This window comes from Bombina bombina, chromosome 8 (genome assembly GCF_027579735.1).
Source record: "Bombina bombina isolate aBomBom1 chromosome 8, aBomBom1.pri, whole genome shotgun sequence".
Classification (NCBI taxonomy): Eukaryota; Metazoa; Chordata; class Amphibia; order Anura; family Bombinatoridae; genus Bombina; species Bombina bombina.
The window spans coordinates 193,462,309-193,481,941 of record NC_069506.1 but is presented as its reverse complement, the minus strand read 5'-3'; the positions used below and the strand labels follow the sequence as shown (position 1 = coordinate 193,481,941).

At 41.3% G+C, this 19,633-nt stretch overlaps 1 protein-coding gene across 1 annotated transcript in view; it reads right to left on the bottom strand.

The window, feature by feature from the left end:
* Positions 1–19,633, bottom strand: part of POLD1 (DNA polymerase delta 1, catalytic subunit) — a 384,813-nt gene that overhangs the window by 83,989 nt on the left and 281,191 nt on the right. The window contains exons 18-19 of the mRNA XM_053690816.1: positions 14,084–14,179; positions 13,417–13,554 (exon numbers count right to left, since the gene is read on the bottom strand). Coding sequence (XP_053546791.1) covers positions 13,417–13,554; positions 14,084–14,179 — 234 coding nt within the window. The remainder of the gene's footprint in view (positions 1–13,416; positions 13,555–14,083; positions 14,180–19,633) is intronic.

The window sequence follows — 19,633 nt, the reverse complement described above, 5'->3', positions numbered from 1 at the left end:
GGAGAGGAAATGGTGGAAACACATAAGCCAGGTTGAACGACCAAGGTACTGCTAGAGCATCTATCAGTACTGCTTGGGGATCCCTTGATCTGGACCCGTAACAAGGAAGTTTGGCATTCTGACGAGATGCCATCAGATCCAATTCTGGTGTGCCCCATTGATGAATCAATTGTGCAAACACCTTCGGATGGAGCTCCCACTCCCCCGGATGAAAAGTCTGATGACTTAGAAAATCCGCTTCCCAGTTCTCCACTCCTGGGATATAGATTGCTGATAGATTGCAAGATTGAGTCTCTGCCCATCAAATTATTTTGGAAACCTCTATCATCGCTAGAGAACTCTTTGTTCCCCCTTGATGATTGATATATGCTACAGTCGTGATATTGTCCGACTGGAATCTTATGAATCTGGCCAAAGCCAGCTGAGGCCATGCCTGAAGCGCGATGAATAACGCTCTCAGTTCTAGAATATTTATTGGAAGGAGAGCCTCCTCCTGAGTCCACACACCCTGTGCTTTCAGGGAATTCCAGACTGCACCCCAGCCCAATAGGCTGGCGTCCGTCATCACTATGACCCATGCTGGTCTGCGAAAACACCAAAGAAGAGAGTCTCTGGTCTCTTGATTCAGATTTATCTGAGGAGATAAATTTGCATAATCCCCATTCCACTGTCTGAGCATGCATAGTTGCAGTGGTCTGAGATGCAAGCGAGCAAACGGAACTATGTCCATTGCCGCTACCATTAGTCCAATCACCTCCATACACTGAGCCACTGACGGCCGAGGAATGCAATGAAGAGCTCGGCAGGTGGTTAAGATCTTTGATTTTCTGAAAAATTTTCATGTTTACCAAATCTATCAGAGTTCCCAGGAATGGAACTCTTGTGAGAGGGATAAGTGAACTCTTCTGTACGTTCACCTTCCACCCGTGAGATCTTAGAAAAGGCAACACGATGTCCGTGTGAGATTTGGCTAGTTGGCAAGTTGACGCCTGAATTAAGATATCGTCTAGATAAGGCGCGACTGCTATGCCCCGCGGCCTTAGAACCGCCAAAAGGGACCCTAGCACTTTTGTGAAAATTCTGGGAGCTGTGGCCAACCCGAAGGGAAGAGCCACAAACTGGTAATGCTTGTCCAGGAAGGCGAACCTGAGGAACTGGTGATGATCTTTGTGGATAGGAATGTGAAGATACGCATCCTTCAAATTCACAGTGGTCATATATTGACCCTCCTGGATCATTGGTAAAATAGTCTGAAAGGTCTCCATCTTGAAGGATTTGTTTAGGATCTTGAGATCTAAAATCGGTCTGAAGGTTCCCTCTTTTTTGGGAACCACAAACAGATTGGAGTAAAACCCCTGCCCCTGTTCTACTTTTGGAACTGGGCAGATTACCCCCATAGTATATAGGTCTTCTACACAGCGTAAGAACGCCTCTCTTTTTTGTCTGGTTTACAGACAACCGTGAAAGATGAAATCTCCCCTTTGGAGGAGAATCTTTGAATTCTAGAAGATACCCCTGGGCCACAATTTCTAATGCCCAGGAATCCTGAACATCTTTTGCCTAAGCCTGAGCGAAGAGAGAAAAAGTCTTCCCCCCACTAGAGCCGGTCCCGGATCGGGGGCTGCCCCTTCATGCTGTCTTGGTAGCAGCAGCGGGTTTCTTGGCCTGTTTACCTTTATTACAGGTCTGGTTAGGTCTCCAGACAGACTTGGATTGAGCAAAATTCCCCTCCTGCTTTGTGGCAGGGGAGGAGGTAGCGGGACCACCTTTGAAGTTTCGAAAGGAATGAAAATTATTCAGTTTGGCCCTCATTCTATTTGTCTTATCCTGAGGAAGGACATGGCCTTTTCCTCCAGTGATGTCGGAAATGATTTCCTTCAGTTCAGGCCCGAATAGGGTCTTACCCTTGAAAGGAATAGCTAATAGCTTAGATTTTGATGACACATAAGCAGACCAGGACTTAAGCCATAAGGCTCTACGCGCCAAAATGGCAAAACCTGAATTCTTTGCCGCTAATTTAGCTAGTTGAAAAGCGGCATCTGTAATAAAAGAATAAGCTAGCTTGAGAGCCTTAATTCTATCTAAAATCTCATCCAATGGGATCTCAACCTGAAGAGCCTCCTCAAGAGCCTCGAACCAAAAAGCAGCTGCAGTAGTTACAGGAACAATGCACGCTATAGGTTGCAGAAGAAAACCCTGATGAATAAATATTTTCTTTAGAAGACTCTCTAATTTTTTATCCATAGGATCTTTGAAAGCACAACTGTCCTCAATAGGTATAGTTGTACGCTTAGCTAGGGTAGAAACAGCTCCCTCCACCTTAGGGACCGTCTGCCACGAATCCCGAATGGTGTCAGATATGGGAAACATTTTCTTAAAAGTAGGAGGGGGAGAGAACGGAATGCCTGGTCTATCCCATTCCTTAGTAACAATGTCCAAAATCCTCTTAGGGACCAGAAAAACATTAGTGTAAGAAGGAACCTCTAGATATATATCCATTTTACACAATTTCTCTGGAGGAATTACAATAGGGTCACAGTCATCCAGAGTCGCTAAAACCTCCCTGAGTAAGAAGCGGAGGTGTTCAAGCTTAAACTTAAAAGCCTTCAAATCTGAGTCTGTTTGAGGGAACATCTTTCCTGAATCAGAAAGCTCTCCCTCAGACAGCAATTCCCCTACCCCCAATTCAGAGCATTGTGAGGGTACATCGGAGATGGCTAATAAAGCGTCAGAGGGCTCAGCATTTACTCTCATACCGGACCTACTGCGCTTCCCCTGCAAACCAGGCAGTTTAGATAATACCTCTGTGAGAGTAGTAGACATAACTGCGGTCATATCCTGCAGGGTGAAAGAATTAGACGCACTAGAAGTACTTGGCGTCGCTTGTGCGGGCGTTAAAGGTTGTGACACTTGGGGAGAAGTAGATGGCAAAACCTGATTCTCTTCTGACTGAGAATCATCCTGCGACATACTTTTATCAGCTAAAATATGTTCTTTGCAATGTAAGGCCCTTTCAGTACATGGACACATTTTAAGTGGGGGTTCCACAATGGCTTCTAAACACATGGAACATTGGCTTTCCTCAATGTCAGACATGTTAAACAAGCTAGTAATGACCACAAACAGGCTTGAAAACACTTTATTTAGTGAAAAAAAATAACAATCTTAAAAAACGGTACTGCACCTTTAAGAGAAAAAAAGCATACAATTTTTCCAAAACTGCTTAAAAACAATCAAATTGTCCCAATTTTATGGTAGAAGCATCCCAAAGCTGCAGCAAAGTTTGCCCCACAAGGAAAGGAATACTTAACCCTTACAGAAAAAAACGGAAAAATGCAAAACGTTTATTTCAATAAAAAGCACCCCCTGCACCACGCCACAGCTCTGCTGTGGCGCCTACCTGCCCTCAGGGGTCTGTAAAACCGGGTTAAACCTTAGTTTTGGCCCAATACAGCTCACAAAGGCCCACCGGATCTGGAGCTTGCTGATTGCTTGAGAAAAACAACTGCGCAAATGAGGTGCGAAAATAGGCCCTGCCCATCTCACTCGATGCTTCACAGCCAAACTTAACCGCACCAGAGCGGTCCAAAAACCTAGCCATGTGGGTTCATAAACCCAGAAATGAAGCCATGTGTACCCTTCTTAAATAAAGCATAAAAAAGTCTATCCTTTAAAAACGTTAACTGTACTCCCAAACATGTAAACGTTTGCCTACAAATATTCAAACATCAGTGTCAACCATTTTTATATAGCCCATATATGCAAGCTCAGTAATACCCCTCTTTATACTTAGGATTACTGCTTACCCTCTCCCTCATGGGGATACTGTCAGCCAATTCTGAAATAACACAGTCTCTCCAGAAAAAAATGACTGAACATACCTCACTGCTTATAGCATGAAAAACGTTCCTCACACTGAAGTTTCTTAAAGGGACATAATACTCATATGCTAAATCACTTGAAACTGATGCAGTATAACTGTAAAAAGCTGACAGGAAAATATCACCTGAGCATCTCTATGTAAAAAATGAAGATATTTTACCTCACAATCTCCTCAGCTCAGCAAAGTAAGTTCTGTGTAAAAAGTTATACTTCACCTGCTCCCAGCTGCAGGTAAAAAAAAAAAAAAAATGAAGAAATGAACAGCAGCCAATCAGCATCAGCAGTGCTGAGGTCATGAACTCTTACTGTGATCTCATGAGATTTGACTTAACTCTCATGAGATTTCATAGTAAGCTTCCTATACCTGATTGGTGAAATATGAGAGTTCAGGAGGCTCATCCTTTCAGCTGTCCCAGGACAGACACACTAAAATGCTGCTTAGAAATCCTTTACAATGGGAGGTGGCTACTGAGGAACTTTTGAGATAAAATATCTTTCTTTTTTACATAGAGATGTTCAGGAGATATTTTCTAGTCAGCTTTTTACAGATATGCTGCATCACTTTCAAGTGTTTAAACATTTGGGTATTATGGCCCTTTAAGTACTCCTCAGCCATTCTGTGGGAACAGCACTGGATCTTAGTAACATTTGCTAAGATCATCAGCCTCCAGGCAGAAGTCTTCATCCATCTGCTGCCTGAGGGAAAAACATAATTTATGTAAGAACTTACCTGATAAATTCATTTCTTTCATATTAGCAAGAGTCCATGAGCTAGTGACGTATGGGATATACATTCCTACCAGGAGGGGCAAAGTTTCCCAAACCTCAAATGCCTATAAATACACCCCTCACCACACCCACAAATCAGTTTAACGAATAGCCAAGAAGTGGGGTGATAAGAAAAAAGTGTGAAGCATAAATATAAGGAATTGGAATAATTGTGCTTTATACAAAAAAATCATAACCACCACAAAAAAAAGGGTGGGCCTCATGGACTCTTGCTAATATGAAAGAAATGAATTTATCAGGTAAGTTCTTACATAAATTATGTTTTCTTTCATGTAATTAGCAAGAGTCCATGAGCTAGTGACGTATGGGATAATGTCTACCCAAGATGTGGATCTTCCACGCAAGAGTCACTAGAGAGGGAGGGATAAAATAAAGACAGCCAATTCCGCTGAAAAAAATCCACACCCAAAAATAAAGTTTAAATCTTATAAAGAAAAAAAACTGAAAATATAAGCAGAAGATTCAAACTGAAACAGCTGCCTGAAGTACTTTTCTACCAAAGACAGCTTCAGAAGAAGAAAACACATCAAAATGGTAGAATTTAGTAAAAGTATGCAAAGAAGACCAAGTTGCTGCTTTGCAAATCTGATCAACCGAAGCTTCATTCCTAAACGCCCAGGAAGTAGAAACTGACCTAGTAGAATGAGCTGTAATCCTTTGAGGCAGAGTTTTACCCGACTCGACATAAGCATGATGAATTAAAGATTTCAACCAAGATGCCAAAGAAATGGCAGAGGCCTTCTGACCTTTCCTAGAACCGGAAAAGATAACAAATAGACTAGAAGTTTTTCGGAAATTCTTAGTAGCTTCAACATAATATTTCAAAGCTCTAACTACATCCAAAAAATGCAATGATTTCTCCTTAGAATTCTTAGGATTAGGACATAATGAAGGAACCACAATTTCTCTACTAATGTTGTTGGAATTCACAACCTTAGGTAAAAAATTTAAAAGAAGAAGTTTGCAACACTGCCTTATCCTGGTGAAAAATCAGAAAAGGAGACTCACAAGAAAGAGCAGATAATTCAGAAACTCTTCTGGCAGAAGAGATAGCCAAAAGGAACAAAACTTTCCAAGAAAGTAATTTAATGTCCAATGAATGCATAGGTTCAAACGGAGGAGCTTGAAGAGCCCTCAGAACCAAATTCAAACTCCAAGGAGGAGAAATTGACTTAATGACAGGTTTTATACGAACCAAAGCTTGTACAAAACAATGAATATCAGGAAGATTAGCAATCTTTCTGTGAAAAAGAACAGAAAGAGCAGAGATTTGTCCATTCAAGGAACTTGCAGACAAACCTTTATCCAAACCATCCTGAAGAAACTGTAAAATTCTCGGAATTCTAAAAGAATGCCAGGAAAAATGATGAGAAAGACACCAAGAAATATAAGTCTTCCAGACTCTATAATATATCTCCCTAGATACAGTTTTACGAGCCTGTAACATAGTATTAATCACAGAGTCAGAGAAACCTCTTTGACTAAGAATCAAGCGTTCAATCTCCATACCTTTAAATTTAAGGATTTGAGATCCTGATGGAAAAAAGGACCTTGCGACAGAAGGTCTGGTCTTAACGGAAGAGTCCACGGTTGGCAAGAGGCCATCCGGACAAGATCCGCATACCAAAACCTGTGAGGCCATGCTGGAGCTACCAGCAGAAAAAACGAGCATTCCTTCAGAATCTTGGAGATTACTCTTGGAAGAAGAACTAGAGGCGGAAAGATATAGGCAGGATGATACTTCCAAGGAAGTGACAATGCATCCACTGCTACCGCTTGAGGATCCCTGGATCTAGACAGATACCTGGGAAGATTCTTGTTTAGATGAGAGGCCATCAAATCTATTTCTGGAAGTCCCCACATTTGAACAATCTGAAGAAATACCTCTGGGTGAAGAGACCATTCGCCCGGATGTAACGTTTGGCGACTGAGATAATCCGCTTCCCAATTGTCTATACCTGGGATATGAACCGCAGAAACTAGACAGGAGCTGGATTCCGCCCATACCAGAATTCGAGATACTTCTTTCATAGCCAGAGGACTGTGAGTCCCTCCTTGATGATTGATGTATGCCACAGTTGTGACATTGTCTGTCTGAACGATTCTCTCTTTAGAAGAGGCCAAGACTGAAGAGCTCTGAAAATTGCACGGAGTTCCAAAATATTGATCGGTAATCTCACCTCCTGAGATTCCCAAACCCCTTGTGCTGTCAGAGACCCCCACACAGCTCCCCAACCTGTAAGACTTGCATCTGTTGAAATTACAGTCCAGGTCGGAAGAACAAAAGAAGCCCCCTGAACTAAACGATGGTGATCTGTCCACCACGTCAGAGAGTGTCGTACAATCGGTTTTAAAAATATTAATTGAGATATCTTTGTGTAATCCCTGCACCACTGGTTCAGCATAAAGAGCTGAAGAGGCCGCATGTGAAAACGAGCAAAGGGGATCGCGTCCGATGCAGCAGTCATAAGACCTAGAATTTCCATGCATAAGGCTACCGAAGGGAATGATTGTGACTGAAGGTTTCGACAAGCTGATATCAATTTTAGACGTCTCTTGTCTGTCAAAGATAGAGTCATGGACACTGAATCTATCTGGAAACCTAAAAAGGTTACCTGTGTCTGAGGAATCAATGAACTTTTTGGTAAATTGATCCTCCAACCATGATGCTGAAGAAACAACACAAGTCGATTCGTATGAGATTCTGCTAAATGTGAAGACTGAGCAAGTACCAAGATATCGTCCAAATAAGGAAATACCACAATACCCTGTTCTCTGATTACAGACAGAAGGGCACCGAGAACCTTTGTAAAAATTCTTGGAGCTGTTGCTAGGCCAAACGGCAGAGCCACAAACTGGTAATGCTTGTCTAGGAAAGAGAATCTCAGAAACTGATAGTGATCTGGATGAATCGGAATATGCAGATATGCATTCTGTAAATCCATTGTAGACATATAATGCCCTTGCTGAACAAAAGGCAGGATAGTCCTTACAGTTACCATTTTGAATGTTGGTATCCTTACATAACGATTCAATATTTTTAGATCCAGAACTGGTCTGAAGGAATTCTCCTTCTTTGGTACAATGAAGAGATTTGAGTAAAACCCCAGTCCCTGTTCCAGAACTGGAACTGGCATAATTACTCCAGCCAACTCTAGATCTGAAACACATTTCAGAAATGCTTGAGCCTTCGCTGGGTTTACTGGGACACGGGAAACAAAAAATCTCTTTGCAGGAGGCCTTATCTTGAAGCCAATTCTGTACCCTTCTGAAACAATGTTCTGAATCCAAAGATTGTGAACGGAATTGATCCAAATTTCTTTGAAAAAACGTAATCTGCCCCCTACCAGCTGAGCTGGAATGAGGGCCGCACCTTCATGTGGATTTAGGAGCTGGCTTTGATTTTCTAAAAGGCTTGGATTTATTCCAGACTGGAGATGGTTTCCAAACTGATACCGCTCCTGAGGATGAAGGATAAGGTTTTTGTTCCTTGTTGTGACGAAAGGAACAAAAACGATTATTTGACCTAAATTTACCTTTAGATTTTTTTATCCTGTGGTAAAAAAGTTCCTTTCCCTCCAGTAACAGTTGAGATAATAGAATCCAACTGAGAACCAAACAATTTATTACCCTGGAAAGAAAGGGAAAGCAGAGTAGACTTAGAAGACATATCAGCATTCCAAGTTTTAAGCCATAAAGCTCTTCTAGCTAAAATAGCTAGAGACATATACCTGACATCAACTCTAATGATATCAAAGATGGCATCACAAATAAAATTATTAGCATGTTGAAGAAGAATAATAATGCTATGAGAATTATGATCTGTTACTTGTTGCGCTAAAGCTTCTAACCAAAAAGTTGAGGCTGGAGCAACATCCGCTAAAGATATAGCAGGTCTAAGAAGATTACCTGAACACAAGTAAGCTTTAGCAAGAGTAGAGACAGCCCCATCAACCTTAGGGATTTTGCCCCAAAACTGTCAGATGGCACAGGATATAATTGCTTAAAACGTTTATAAGGAGTAAATGAATTACCCAAATTATTCCATTCCCTGGAAATTACTTCAGAAATAGCACCAGGGACAGGAAAAACATCTGGAATAACTGCAGGAGATTTAAAAACCTTATCTAAACGTTTAGATTTAGTATCAAGAGGACCAGAATCCTCAATTTCTAATGCAATTAGGACTTCTTTAAGTAAAGAACAAATAAATTCCATTTTAAATAAATATGAAGATTTATCAGCATCAACCTCTGAGACAGAATCCTCTGAACCAGAAGAACCATTATCAGAATGATGATGTTCATTTAAAAATTCATCTGAAAAATTAGAAGTTTTAAAAGACTTTTTACGTTTACTAGAAGGAGGAATAACAGACATAGCCTTCTTAATGGATTTAGAAACAAAATCTCTTATGTTATCAGGAACACTCTGAGTATTAGATGTTGACGGAACAGCAACAGGTAATGTAACAGTACTAAAGGAAATATTATCTGCATTAACAAGTTTGTCATGACAAACAGTACAAACAACAGCTGGAGGAACAGATACCATAAGTTTACAGCAGATACACTTAGCTTTGGTAGCTCCAGCACCAGGAAGCGATTTTCCAGAAGTATCTTCTGACTCAGTTTCAACGTGGGACATCTTGCAATATGTAATAGAAAAAAACAACATATAAAGCAAAATTGATCAAATTCCTTAAATGACAGTTTCAGGAAAGGGAAAATATGCCAGTGAACAAGCTTCTAGCAACCAGAAGCAATAAATAATGAGACTTAAATAATGTGGAGACAATAGTGACGCCCATATTTTTTTAGCGCCAAAAATGACGCCCACATTATTTGGCGCCAAAAATGACGCCACATCCGGAACGCCGACACTTTTGGCGCAAAAGAACGTAAAAAGTGACGCAACTTCCGGCGACACGTATGACACCGGAAACAGAAAAAAAAAATTGCGACAAAAAAGTCTGCGCCAAGAATGACGCAATAAAATGAAGCATTTTCAGCCCCCGCGAGCCTAACAGCCCACAGGGAAAAAGTCAAATTTTAAGGTAAGAGAAAAATTGATTTATTCACATGCATTATCCCAAATATGAAACTGACTGTCTGAAATAAGGAATGTTGAACATCCTGAGTCAAGGCAAATAAATGTTTGAATACATATATTTAGAACTTTATAAAAAAGTGCCCAACCATAGCTTAGAGTGTCACAGAAAATAAGACTTGCTTACCCCAGGACACTCATCTACATGTTGTAGAAAGCCAAACCAGTACTGAAACGAAAATCAGCAGAGGTAATGGTATATAAATAAGAGTATATCGTCGATCTGAAAAGGGAGGTAAGAGATGAATCTCTACGACCGATAACAGAGAACCTATGAAATAGACCCCGTAGAAGGAGATCATTGAATTCAAATAGGCAATACTCTCCTCACATCCCTCTGACATTCACTGCACGCTGAGAGGAAAACCGGGCTCCAACCTGCGGAGCGCATATCAACGTAGAATCTAGCATAAACTTACTTCACCACCTCCATAGGAGGCAAAGTTTGTAAAACTGAATTGTGGGTGTGGTGAGGGGTGTATTTATAGGCATTTGAGGTTTGGGAAACTTTGCCCCTCCTGGTAGGAATGTATATCCCATACGTCACTAGCTCATGGACTCTTGCTAATTTCATGAAAGAAATAGTACACACCGGTACCATTTAAAATAAAAAAACTCTTGCTTGAAGAAAATAAAAACTAACATTTTATCACCTCTTTCACTTTACCCTTCCTAGTACTTAGAGTAGGAAAAGAGAATCACTGGGGGGTGGAGTCAAGGGAGGAGCTATATAGACAGCTTTGCTGTGGTGCTCTTTGCCACTTCCTGTTAGCAGGAGGATAATATCCCACAAGTAAAGGATGATTCCATGGATTCGTCGTATCTTATAGAAGAAAAGTAAATTGAAATGATGTTCCTATTATGCGAAATGCGTCAGATAACATCACGTCTCTGCCGCTCCTACGCTCTAATTGAGTTTGGTTTTAACATTATCCGAATAAAGTACATTTATTTACTTTATTTATTGTGCCTGGGAATATTTCATTCATGCGTGATGGTATCTTGCAACAGAGGAACATAATTTGCATTTACTTTTGTAGGTGATTCCAGAGTCCGGTGCTTTGATAGGGTATCGTGTTTAACGCCGGCATTGTTTCTCTGGGTTAAGGTACTAAGTTTATAAACTGTCCTATGGCTTTGCATATATTATATTGCAGGAACATACAAACACAGTTCTTCAGTTCCTTTGTTCCCATGGTTGGAAAAGCAACCTCCCAAAAAGCTCCCTACAACAACAAATCATATTTTTCCTTCTGAGCTTCACCATACACTCTTTAACAATGAGACTCTACCTCACAGAGATCCCACCTTTTGCAGATTTCACTTGCAACATTTGAAGCTGCAAACATAACAGTGGAATGGAGTTTGACTAACTCTTAATACTTCAAGACAAGACATTCTCTAACATGGTGGCAGACTTACCAGTCATTGATTCAGGGAACCTCTTTTCTCTGTTCGAATGCAGCAATTATCAAGGACACCAACCTGCTGGGTTGGGAAGCAGTCTGGAGTCCCCAAGAAGTGCGGGGAGTCTGGACCCCTCAGGAGGAAAAGTTACCGATGAACATCTTAGAACTCCACACAATCTTCAGGACTCTTCAAAGTTGGCCCCTGTTTAGACTGGAGACTTTCCTGAGCTTTTAGTCAGACAATATCACAGAGTGGTTTACATCAGTCACCAAGTCGGTACTTGAAGCCTTAGCAATGAAAGAGGCAGCCTGCATTCTGACTTGGGCAGAACACTATCATTGCATGATTTCAGCAATTCACATTACAGGTGTGGATAATTGGAAAGTAGACTTCCTCAGTCGACAGCATCTTCATCCCAGTGAATGGTCCTTATATCAGGCGGTATTATACCAGATCGTGAATCTTTGGGGAAGGCCAGTCATGGTCCTCATGGTCTCTTGCTTGAATTACAAGCTACCCCAATATTGTGCAAGATCTTGAGATCCACAAGAGACTAATAGATTCACTTGTGGTTCCCTGGTCATTCAAACTGATTTCCGACTTTCCTCCTTTTGTAATACAATTCAAAATAATAGCCAGGATAAACCAGGAAAGGGCCTCAGTGATTCTAATTGCTCTCACATAGCCTTGCAGTACTTGATACACAGATTTGGTACAGTTGTACTCCAGCCAGCCTTGGTTTCTTTATCTCAGAAATGAACTTCTCTCTCAAAGTCCCTTGTTCCATCAAAATGTCAAATCTCGTAATTTGACAGCAAACTACAACCTTTCCTTCCAAAGGTTGTTTCTTCTGAAAAATCAATATTATTATTTATTTATAAAGCGCCAACAGATTCCGCAGCGCTGTCCATGGGTACAAAGATAAAAAGTACAATACAATATAAGACACCGGACAAAATTAAACATACAAATACAGGTGGGAATTGAGGGCCCTGTTACCGTGGGAACTTACAATCTAGATGGGTAGGAGGGTGAGAAACAGGAGTTGGGGACTGTGGGGTGATAATGATGTTAATGTGGAGTTCGAAAAGAGGGCAACTATTAGGCAAGTGGAATTCAATAAGGAAATTGCAGTCCCATCTCTCAGTCCAGCTCCAAAAAAAGGCTAGAGAGAGATTACTTCATAACTTGGATGTAAGAATGGGCCCTGAAATATGATCTTCAAGCCACTAAAAAATTCACTTTAGAAATAATTCTTCCTTTTTTATCCATTTCTCGGGACCCCGCAAGAGACAGAAAACTACTGCAATCACCTTGGCAGCTTGGCTTAAAGCATAGCATACCTAGTAGCAGGGAATTCCCTTATGAACTAATTATAGCTCATTCTATCAGAGGAGTTGCCACCTCTTGGGCTTTTAGAAATTAAGCTTCCACTGAACATATTTGCAAGTTATCTTTACATGTCTTTAGCAAATTCTACCAGCTTGATATTTTTGCCCAACGCTGAATGGGTAGTAAAGTTCTAAAGGGCCAGGGTGCCTGTTTAATACCTTTTCCTGCCTTAACTGCTTTTTTGACCCTGTTTCATGGTAGTCTTGTGGACTTCAGTTTGGGTATAGGAACTCACATGTGATGGCTTGTGGACTCTCACCAACTTATGAAAAAACCCACAAAATTTATGCTTACCTAATGAATTAATTTCTTTCACGGTGGTGAGAGTCCACCCTTCTTGTTTTTCTATAACAGTTGGCAGCCGTACCAGTTTGCACTTCTTTTACCCTGCTTTTCCTTTCCTACTTTCTTATTTTCTCCTTTTTCTCTGCCATATATATGACTAAGGAATAATGGGAAAGTGTGAGGGATTAAAGCTCTATTGTGTGGGGTGTTTTGCCTCTTTCTTCATGTGATAGCTCCTGGACTCTCACCCTCATGAAATAAAGGGACATTTTTGCAATATACTTCCATTAGCAAAAATGTTTCTAGTAGAAGTTGTTACTGCTTTTTTTTTTTTTTTACTTGAGCATACGCACATATGCCTGTGCAATATTTAAGCTCAGAGGACTGGTTTGTAAATAAGTTAGTTCTGTGAACTCAACTAGGAAGGGAGTGGAAATGAAGGGAATAGATCTATGTTGCAGTTATCTTCTCTCCTCTGACCAGTTTTTGAACATAGAATTTAACACAACTTTAAATTGAACGTAACGGTTTATGTATGTAGATACAGACCTTTTCAAACTCAAGCTTTATGGGAGGAGTGAAGTGACTCGATACCCATTCAGCAGCCTCTCTACCCATTTCCATTGCTTCTGACACCGTTTGCACTCCTAGTTTGCACATTACAGAGTCAGTATCACCATAAATAACCTAAAAATAAAATACCAAAACATAACCAAGATATTCAAGTAATTATTCTACAAATGTAGAATTCATCTTCTCAACCAATAACTACAGTAGAACCCTTCCATAAGTATCACAATTTACATTATACACATATTAAAGGTAGTGTTCTAGTTAATAAAGCTGATGAATGTTGTTGTATATTAACACAGTCCCATGAGAGCATGAATTCAAACCAGCATCGTAAATCAGGAAGCTGCAGGCAACCTCTGATGAGCTGTGGATGTGCCATCGTTATTAGCTCCAAACTATATGGTGTAGGTATTTTTTCTGATGATTGTTTGCATATCTTTTCTGAAGCTAAAAAAACTGAACTTTTTAGTATAGATTGTGGTTTCAACAGGAAAAGCAGCTATTTCAAATGACAAAATAAAGGTAAATGATCTATTTTAAAATAATTTAATATACTTCAGCAAGTCAAATGGGAACACATTAATGTTTTTACAGTACTCTGTGGGAATATATTATACAAGTAAATTACCCCCGTGCCTATTACCTTGGCATCTGCCTTATATCCATTTGAGAGGGTGTATCTGGACTCCACAAGCTGCTTAGTTTTCTCTATCATCTGTCTCCCAAAACCTGTGACACTCTGTGAAAGAAGCAAGGAAATATTAATGAAGCATGGGCATTCATTATGATCCGAATGTGGAAGAAGGCAGCCACTCGCAGCATTAGGCAATTTTTGGAGGTGGATTCCTTCTTCTGAAAGTGCAACACACTAATATCTGTGCAAATCCTAGTGTGTTGCACTTTCACAAGAAGCCGGTTTCTGAAAAGAGCTGAATACACATGCCTAATATTCATTTTATAATAGTGATATTATAAAATAATAGCGATAATCTAACAATGTGGATTCATATTACAAATCAATGATTTACTGCAGTTTGCTACATATTTTATATTATGAAATAAGATCCTAAAAAAATTAACAAGGATATTCCTTATTCCCTGAATAATGTTTTTCAATGCAGTCAGAAATCACGCTATACAAAACAAAATCCAATTTGAAGACTAATATTTATTAAGGTTTCAAATACCTAGATCATAGCAGTTTCACAAGCGCTACAGTTAATCACTAGACAATATATAATGCAAAGTAATAACACAAAATATGACCCTGTACATAAACAGTAGCACACTCAATATCAGCTGCCAATAAACCTAATTTCTTGCAAAGAAATAAAATTAAAGGAACACTTAATACAAATTATAAAGGTTCAAAATTATGTAGTTTACATCTGAGAATAACGTTGCAATGAAAACTGCAGCTTTATTTTGTTAAATGAGTATATTGTTGTATGTTCGTACATTTCACTGATTTCCCTGTCCCCCAGAACAAAATAACCCTTGCTAACCAATCACAAATTAATATTCAGATACAGCACATACAGTTGAGAAAGACTGGGGAAGCCTGTCCTTATCTCTTCCCTTAAAGGGACAGTAAACCTCAAAAATAATGTTATATAATTCTGCACATAGTGTAAAACATAATATACCCTTTTAATTTTTAAAAAAAACATAATTTATGCTTACCTGATAAATGTATTTCTCTTGTAGTGTGTTCAGTCCACGGGTCATCCATTACTTATGGGATATATTCTCCTTCCCAACAGGAAGTTGCAAGAGGATCACCCAAGCAGAGCTGCTATATAGCTCCTCCCATCACATGTCATATCCAGTCATTCGACCGAAACAAGACGAGAAAGGAGAAACTATAGGGGGTGCAGTGGTGACTGGAGTTATAATTTAAAATTTAGAACCTGCCTCAAATAGACAGGGCGGGCCGTGGACTGAACACACTACAAGAGAAATAAATTTATCAGGTAAGCATAAATTATGTTTTCTCTTGTTAAGTGTGTTCAGTCCACGGGTCATCCATTACTTATGGGATACCAATACCAAAGCTAAAGTACACGGGTGATGGGAGGGACAAGGCAGGAACATTAAACAGAAGGAACCACTGCCTGTAGAACCTTTCTCCCAAAAACAGCCTCCGAAGAAGCAAAAGTGTCAAATTTGTAAAATTTGGAAAAAGTATGAAGTGAAGACCAAGTTGCAGCTTTGCAAATCTGTTCAACAGAGGCCTCATTCTTAAAGGCCTAGGTGGAAGCCACAGCTCTAGTGGAATGAGCTGTAATTCTTTCAGGAGGCTGCTGTCCAGCAGTCTCATAGGCTAAGCGTATTATGCTACGAAGCCAAAAAGAGAGAGAGGTAGCCGAAGCCTTTTGACCTCTCCTCTGTCCAGAGTAAACGACAAACAGAGAAGAAGTTTGTCGAAAATCTTTAGTTGCCTGTAAGTAGAACTTCAGGGCACGGACCACGTCTAGATTATGCAAAAGACGTTCCTTCTTTGAAGAAGGATTAGGACATAAGGATGGAACAACAATCTCTTGATTGATATTCTTGTTAGAAACAACCTTAGGTAAAAACCCAGGTTTAGTACGCAGGACTACCTTGTCTGAATGAAAGATCAGATAAGGAGAATCACAATGTAAGGCAGATAACTCAGACTCTTCGAGCCGAGGAAATAGCCATCAAAAACAGAACTTTCCAAGATAAAAGCTTAATATCAATGGAATGAAGGGGTTCAAACGGAACACCCTGAAGAACTTTAAGAACCAAGTTTAAGCTCCACGGAGGAGCAACAGCTTTAAACACAGGCTTAATCCTAGCCAAAGCCTGACAAAAAGCCTGGACGTCTGGATTCTCTGCCAGACGCTTGTGTAAAAGAATAGACAGAGCAGAAATCTGTCCCTTTAGTGAACTAGCGGATAAGCCCTTTTCTAAACCCTCTTGTAGAAAAAGACAATATCCTAGGAATCCTAACCTTACTCCATGAGTAACTCTTGGATTCACACCAATATAAATATTTACGCCATATCTTGTGGTAAATTTTTCTGGTAACAGGTTTCCGAGCCTGTATTAATGTATCAATAACCGAATCCGAAAACCCACGCTTTGATAGAATCAAGCGTTCAATTTCCAAGCAGTCAGCCTCAGAGAAATTAGGTTTGGATGGTTGAAAGGACCCTGAATTAGAAGGTCCTGCCTCAGGGGTAGAGACCATGGTGGACAGGACGACATGTCCACTAGGTCTGCATACCAGGTCCTGCGTGGCCACGCAGGCGCTATCAGAATCACCGATGCTCTCTCCTCTTTGATCCTGGCAATCAGTCGAGGTAGCAACGGAAAAGGTGGAAACACATAAGCTATGTTGAAAACCCAAGGGGCTGCTAGCGCATCTACCAGCACCGCTCCCGGGTCCCTGGACCTGGATCCGTAACAAGGAAGCTTGGCGTTCTGGCGAGATGCCATGAGATCCAGATCCGGTTTGCCCCAACGAAGAATCAGTTGAGCAAATACCTCCGGGTGAAGTTCCCACTCCCCCGGATGAAAAGTCTGGCGACTTAGAAAATCCGCCTCCCAGTTCTCCACGCCTGGGATGTAGATCGCTGACAGGTGGCAAGAGTGAGACTCTGCCCAGCGAATTATCTTCGAGACTTCCAACATCGCTAGGGAACTCCTGGTTCCCCCTTGATGATTGATGTAAGCCACAGTCGTGATGTTGTCCGACTGAAATCTGATGAACCTCAGTGTTGCTAACTGAGGCCAAGCTAGAAGAGCATTGAATATTGCTCTTAATTCTAGAATGTTTATTGGGAGGAGTTTCTCCTCCTGAGTCCACGATCCCTGAGCCTTCAGGGAGTTCCAGACTGCTCCCCAGCCTAGTAGGCTGGCATCTGTTGTTACAATCGTCCAATCTGGTCTGCGAAAAGTCATTCCTTTGGACAGATGAACCCGTGACAACCACCAGAGAAGAGAATCTCTGGTCTCCTGGTCCAGATTTAGCAAAGGGGACAGATCTGAGTAATCCCCGTTCCATTGACTTAGCATGCATAGTTGCAGCGGTCTGAGATGTAGGTGCGCAAATGGCACTATGTCCATTGCCGCGACCATTAAGCCGATTACTTCCATGCACTGAGCTACTGATGGGCTTGAATGGAGTGAAGAACACGGCAAGCATTGAGAATCTTTGATAACCTGGACTCCGTCAGGTAAATCTTCATCTCTACAGAATCTATAAGAGTCCCTAGAAAAGGGACCCTTGTGAGTGGTAACAGAGAACTCTTTTCCACGTTCACTTTCCACCCATGCGACCTCAGAAATGCTAGAACTATCTCTGTATGAGACTTTGCAGTTTGAAAACTTGACGCTTGTATCAGAATGTCGTCTAGGTACGGAGCCACCGCTATGCCTCGTGGTCTTAGTACCGCCAGAAGAGAGCCCAGAACCTTTGTAAAAATTCTCGGGGCCGTAGCTAATACAAAGGGAAGCGCTACAAACTGGTAATGCCTGTCTAGAAAGGCAAACCTTAGGTACCGATAATGATCTCTGTGAATCGGTATGTGAAGGTAGGCATCCTTTAAATCCACTGTGGTCATATATTGACCCTCTTGGATCATGGGTAGGATGGTCGGAATGGTTTCCATCTTGAACGATGGAACCCTTAGGAATTTGTTTAAGATTTTTAAATCTAAGATTGGTCTGAAGGTTCCCTCTTTCTTGGGAACCACAAACAGATTTGAATAAAACCCTTGCCCCTGTTCCGTCCGCGGAACTGGGTGGATCACTCCCATTACTAAGAGGTCTTGTACACATTGTAGAAATGCCTCTTTCTTTACTAGGTTTGTTGATAACCTTGACAGATGAAACCTCCCTTGTGGAGGAGAAGTTTTGAAATCCAGAAGGTATCCCTGAGATATAATCTCCAACGTCCAGGGATCCTGTACATCTCTTGCCCAAGCCTGGGCGAAGAGAGAGAGTCTGCCCCCCACTAGATCCGTCTCCGGAAAGGGGGCCCTGTCTTCATGCTGTCTTAGGGGCGGAAGTAGGCTTTCTGGCCTGCTTGCCCTTGTTCCATGACTGGTTGCCTTTCCAACCCTGTCTGTAACGAGCAGTAGTTCCTTCCTGTTTTGGAGCGGAGGAAGTTGATGCTGCTCCTGCCTTGAAATTACGAAAGGCACGAAAATTAGACTGTTTGGCCTTCGATTTGGCCCTGTCCTGAGGAACGGTGTGGCCCTTACCTCCAGTAATGTCAGCAATAATTTCCTTCAAGCCGGGTCCGAATAAGGTCTGCCCTTTGAAAGGAATGTTTAGTAATTGAGACTTAGAAGTTACATCTGCTGACCAGGATTTAAGCCATAGCGCTCTGCGCGCCTGTATGGCGAATCCGGAATTCTTAGCCGTAAGTTTGGTTAAATGCACTACGGCATCCGAAACAAATGCATTAGCCAGCTTAAGGGTTCTAATCTTGCTCAAAGACTCATCCAATGGTGCTGTGCGAATCGCCTCTTCCAGAGACTCAAACCAGAATGCCGCTACAGCAGTGACAGGCGCAATGCATGCAAGAGGCTGTAATTTAAAACCTTGTTGAACAAACATTTTCTTAAGATAACCCTCTAATTTTTTATCCATTGGATCTGAGAAAGCACAGCTATCCTCCACCGGGATAGTGGTACGCTTGGCTAAAGTAGAAACTGCTCCCTCCACTGCTGACCGTCTGCCATAAGTCTCGTGTGGTGGCGTCTATAGGGAACATTTTTCTAAATATCGGAGGAGGGGAAAAAGGCACACCGGGTCTATCCCACTCCTTACTAATAATCTCTGTAAGCCTCTTTGGTATAGGAAAAACGTCAGTACACACCGGTACCGCGTAGTATTTGTCCAGCTTACATAATTTCTCTGGGATTGCCACCGTGTCACAATCATTCAGAGCCGCTAACACCTCCCCTAGCAACACGCGGAGGTTCTCAAGTTTAAATTTAAAATTTGAAATTTCTGAATCCGGTCTCCCCGAATCAGAACCGTCACCCACAGAATGAAGCTCTCCGTCCTCATGTTCTGCCAATTGTGACGCAGTATCAGACATGGCTCTCGTGTCATCGGCGCGCTCTGTCCTTAACCCAGAACTGTCGCGCTTGCCTCTTAACTCGGGCATATTGTATAATACTTCTTTCATAACATTAGCCATATCATGTAAAGT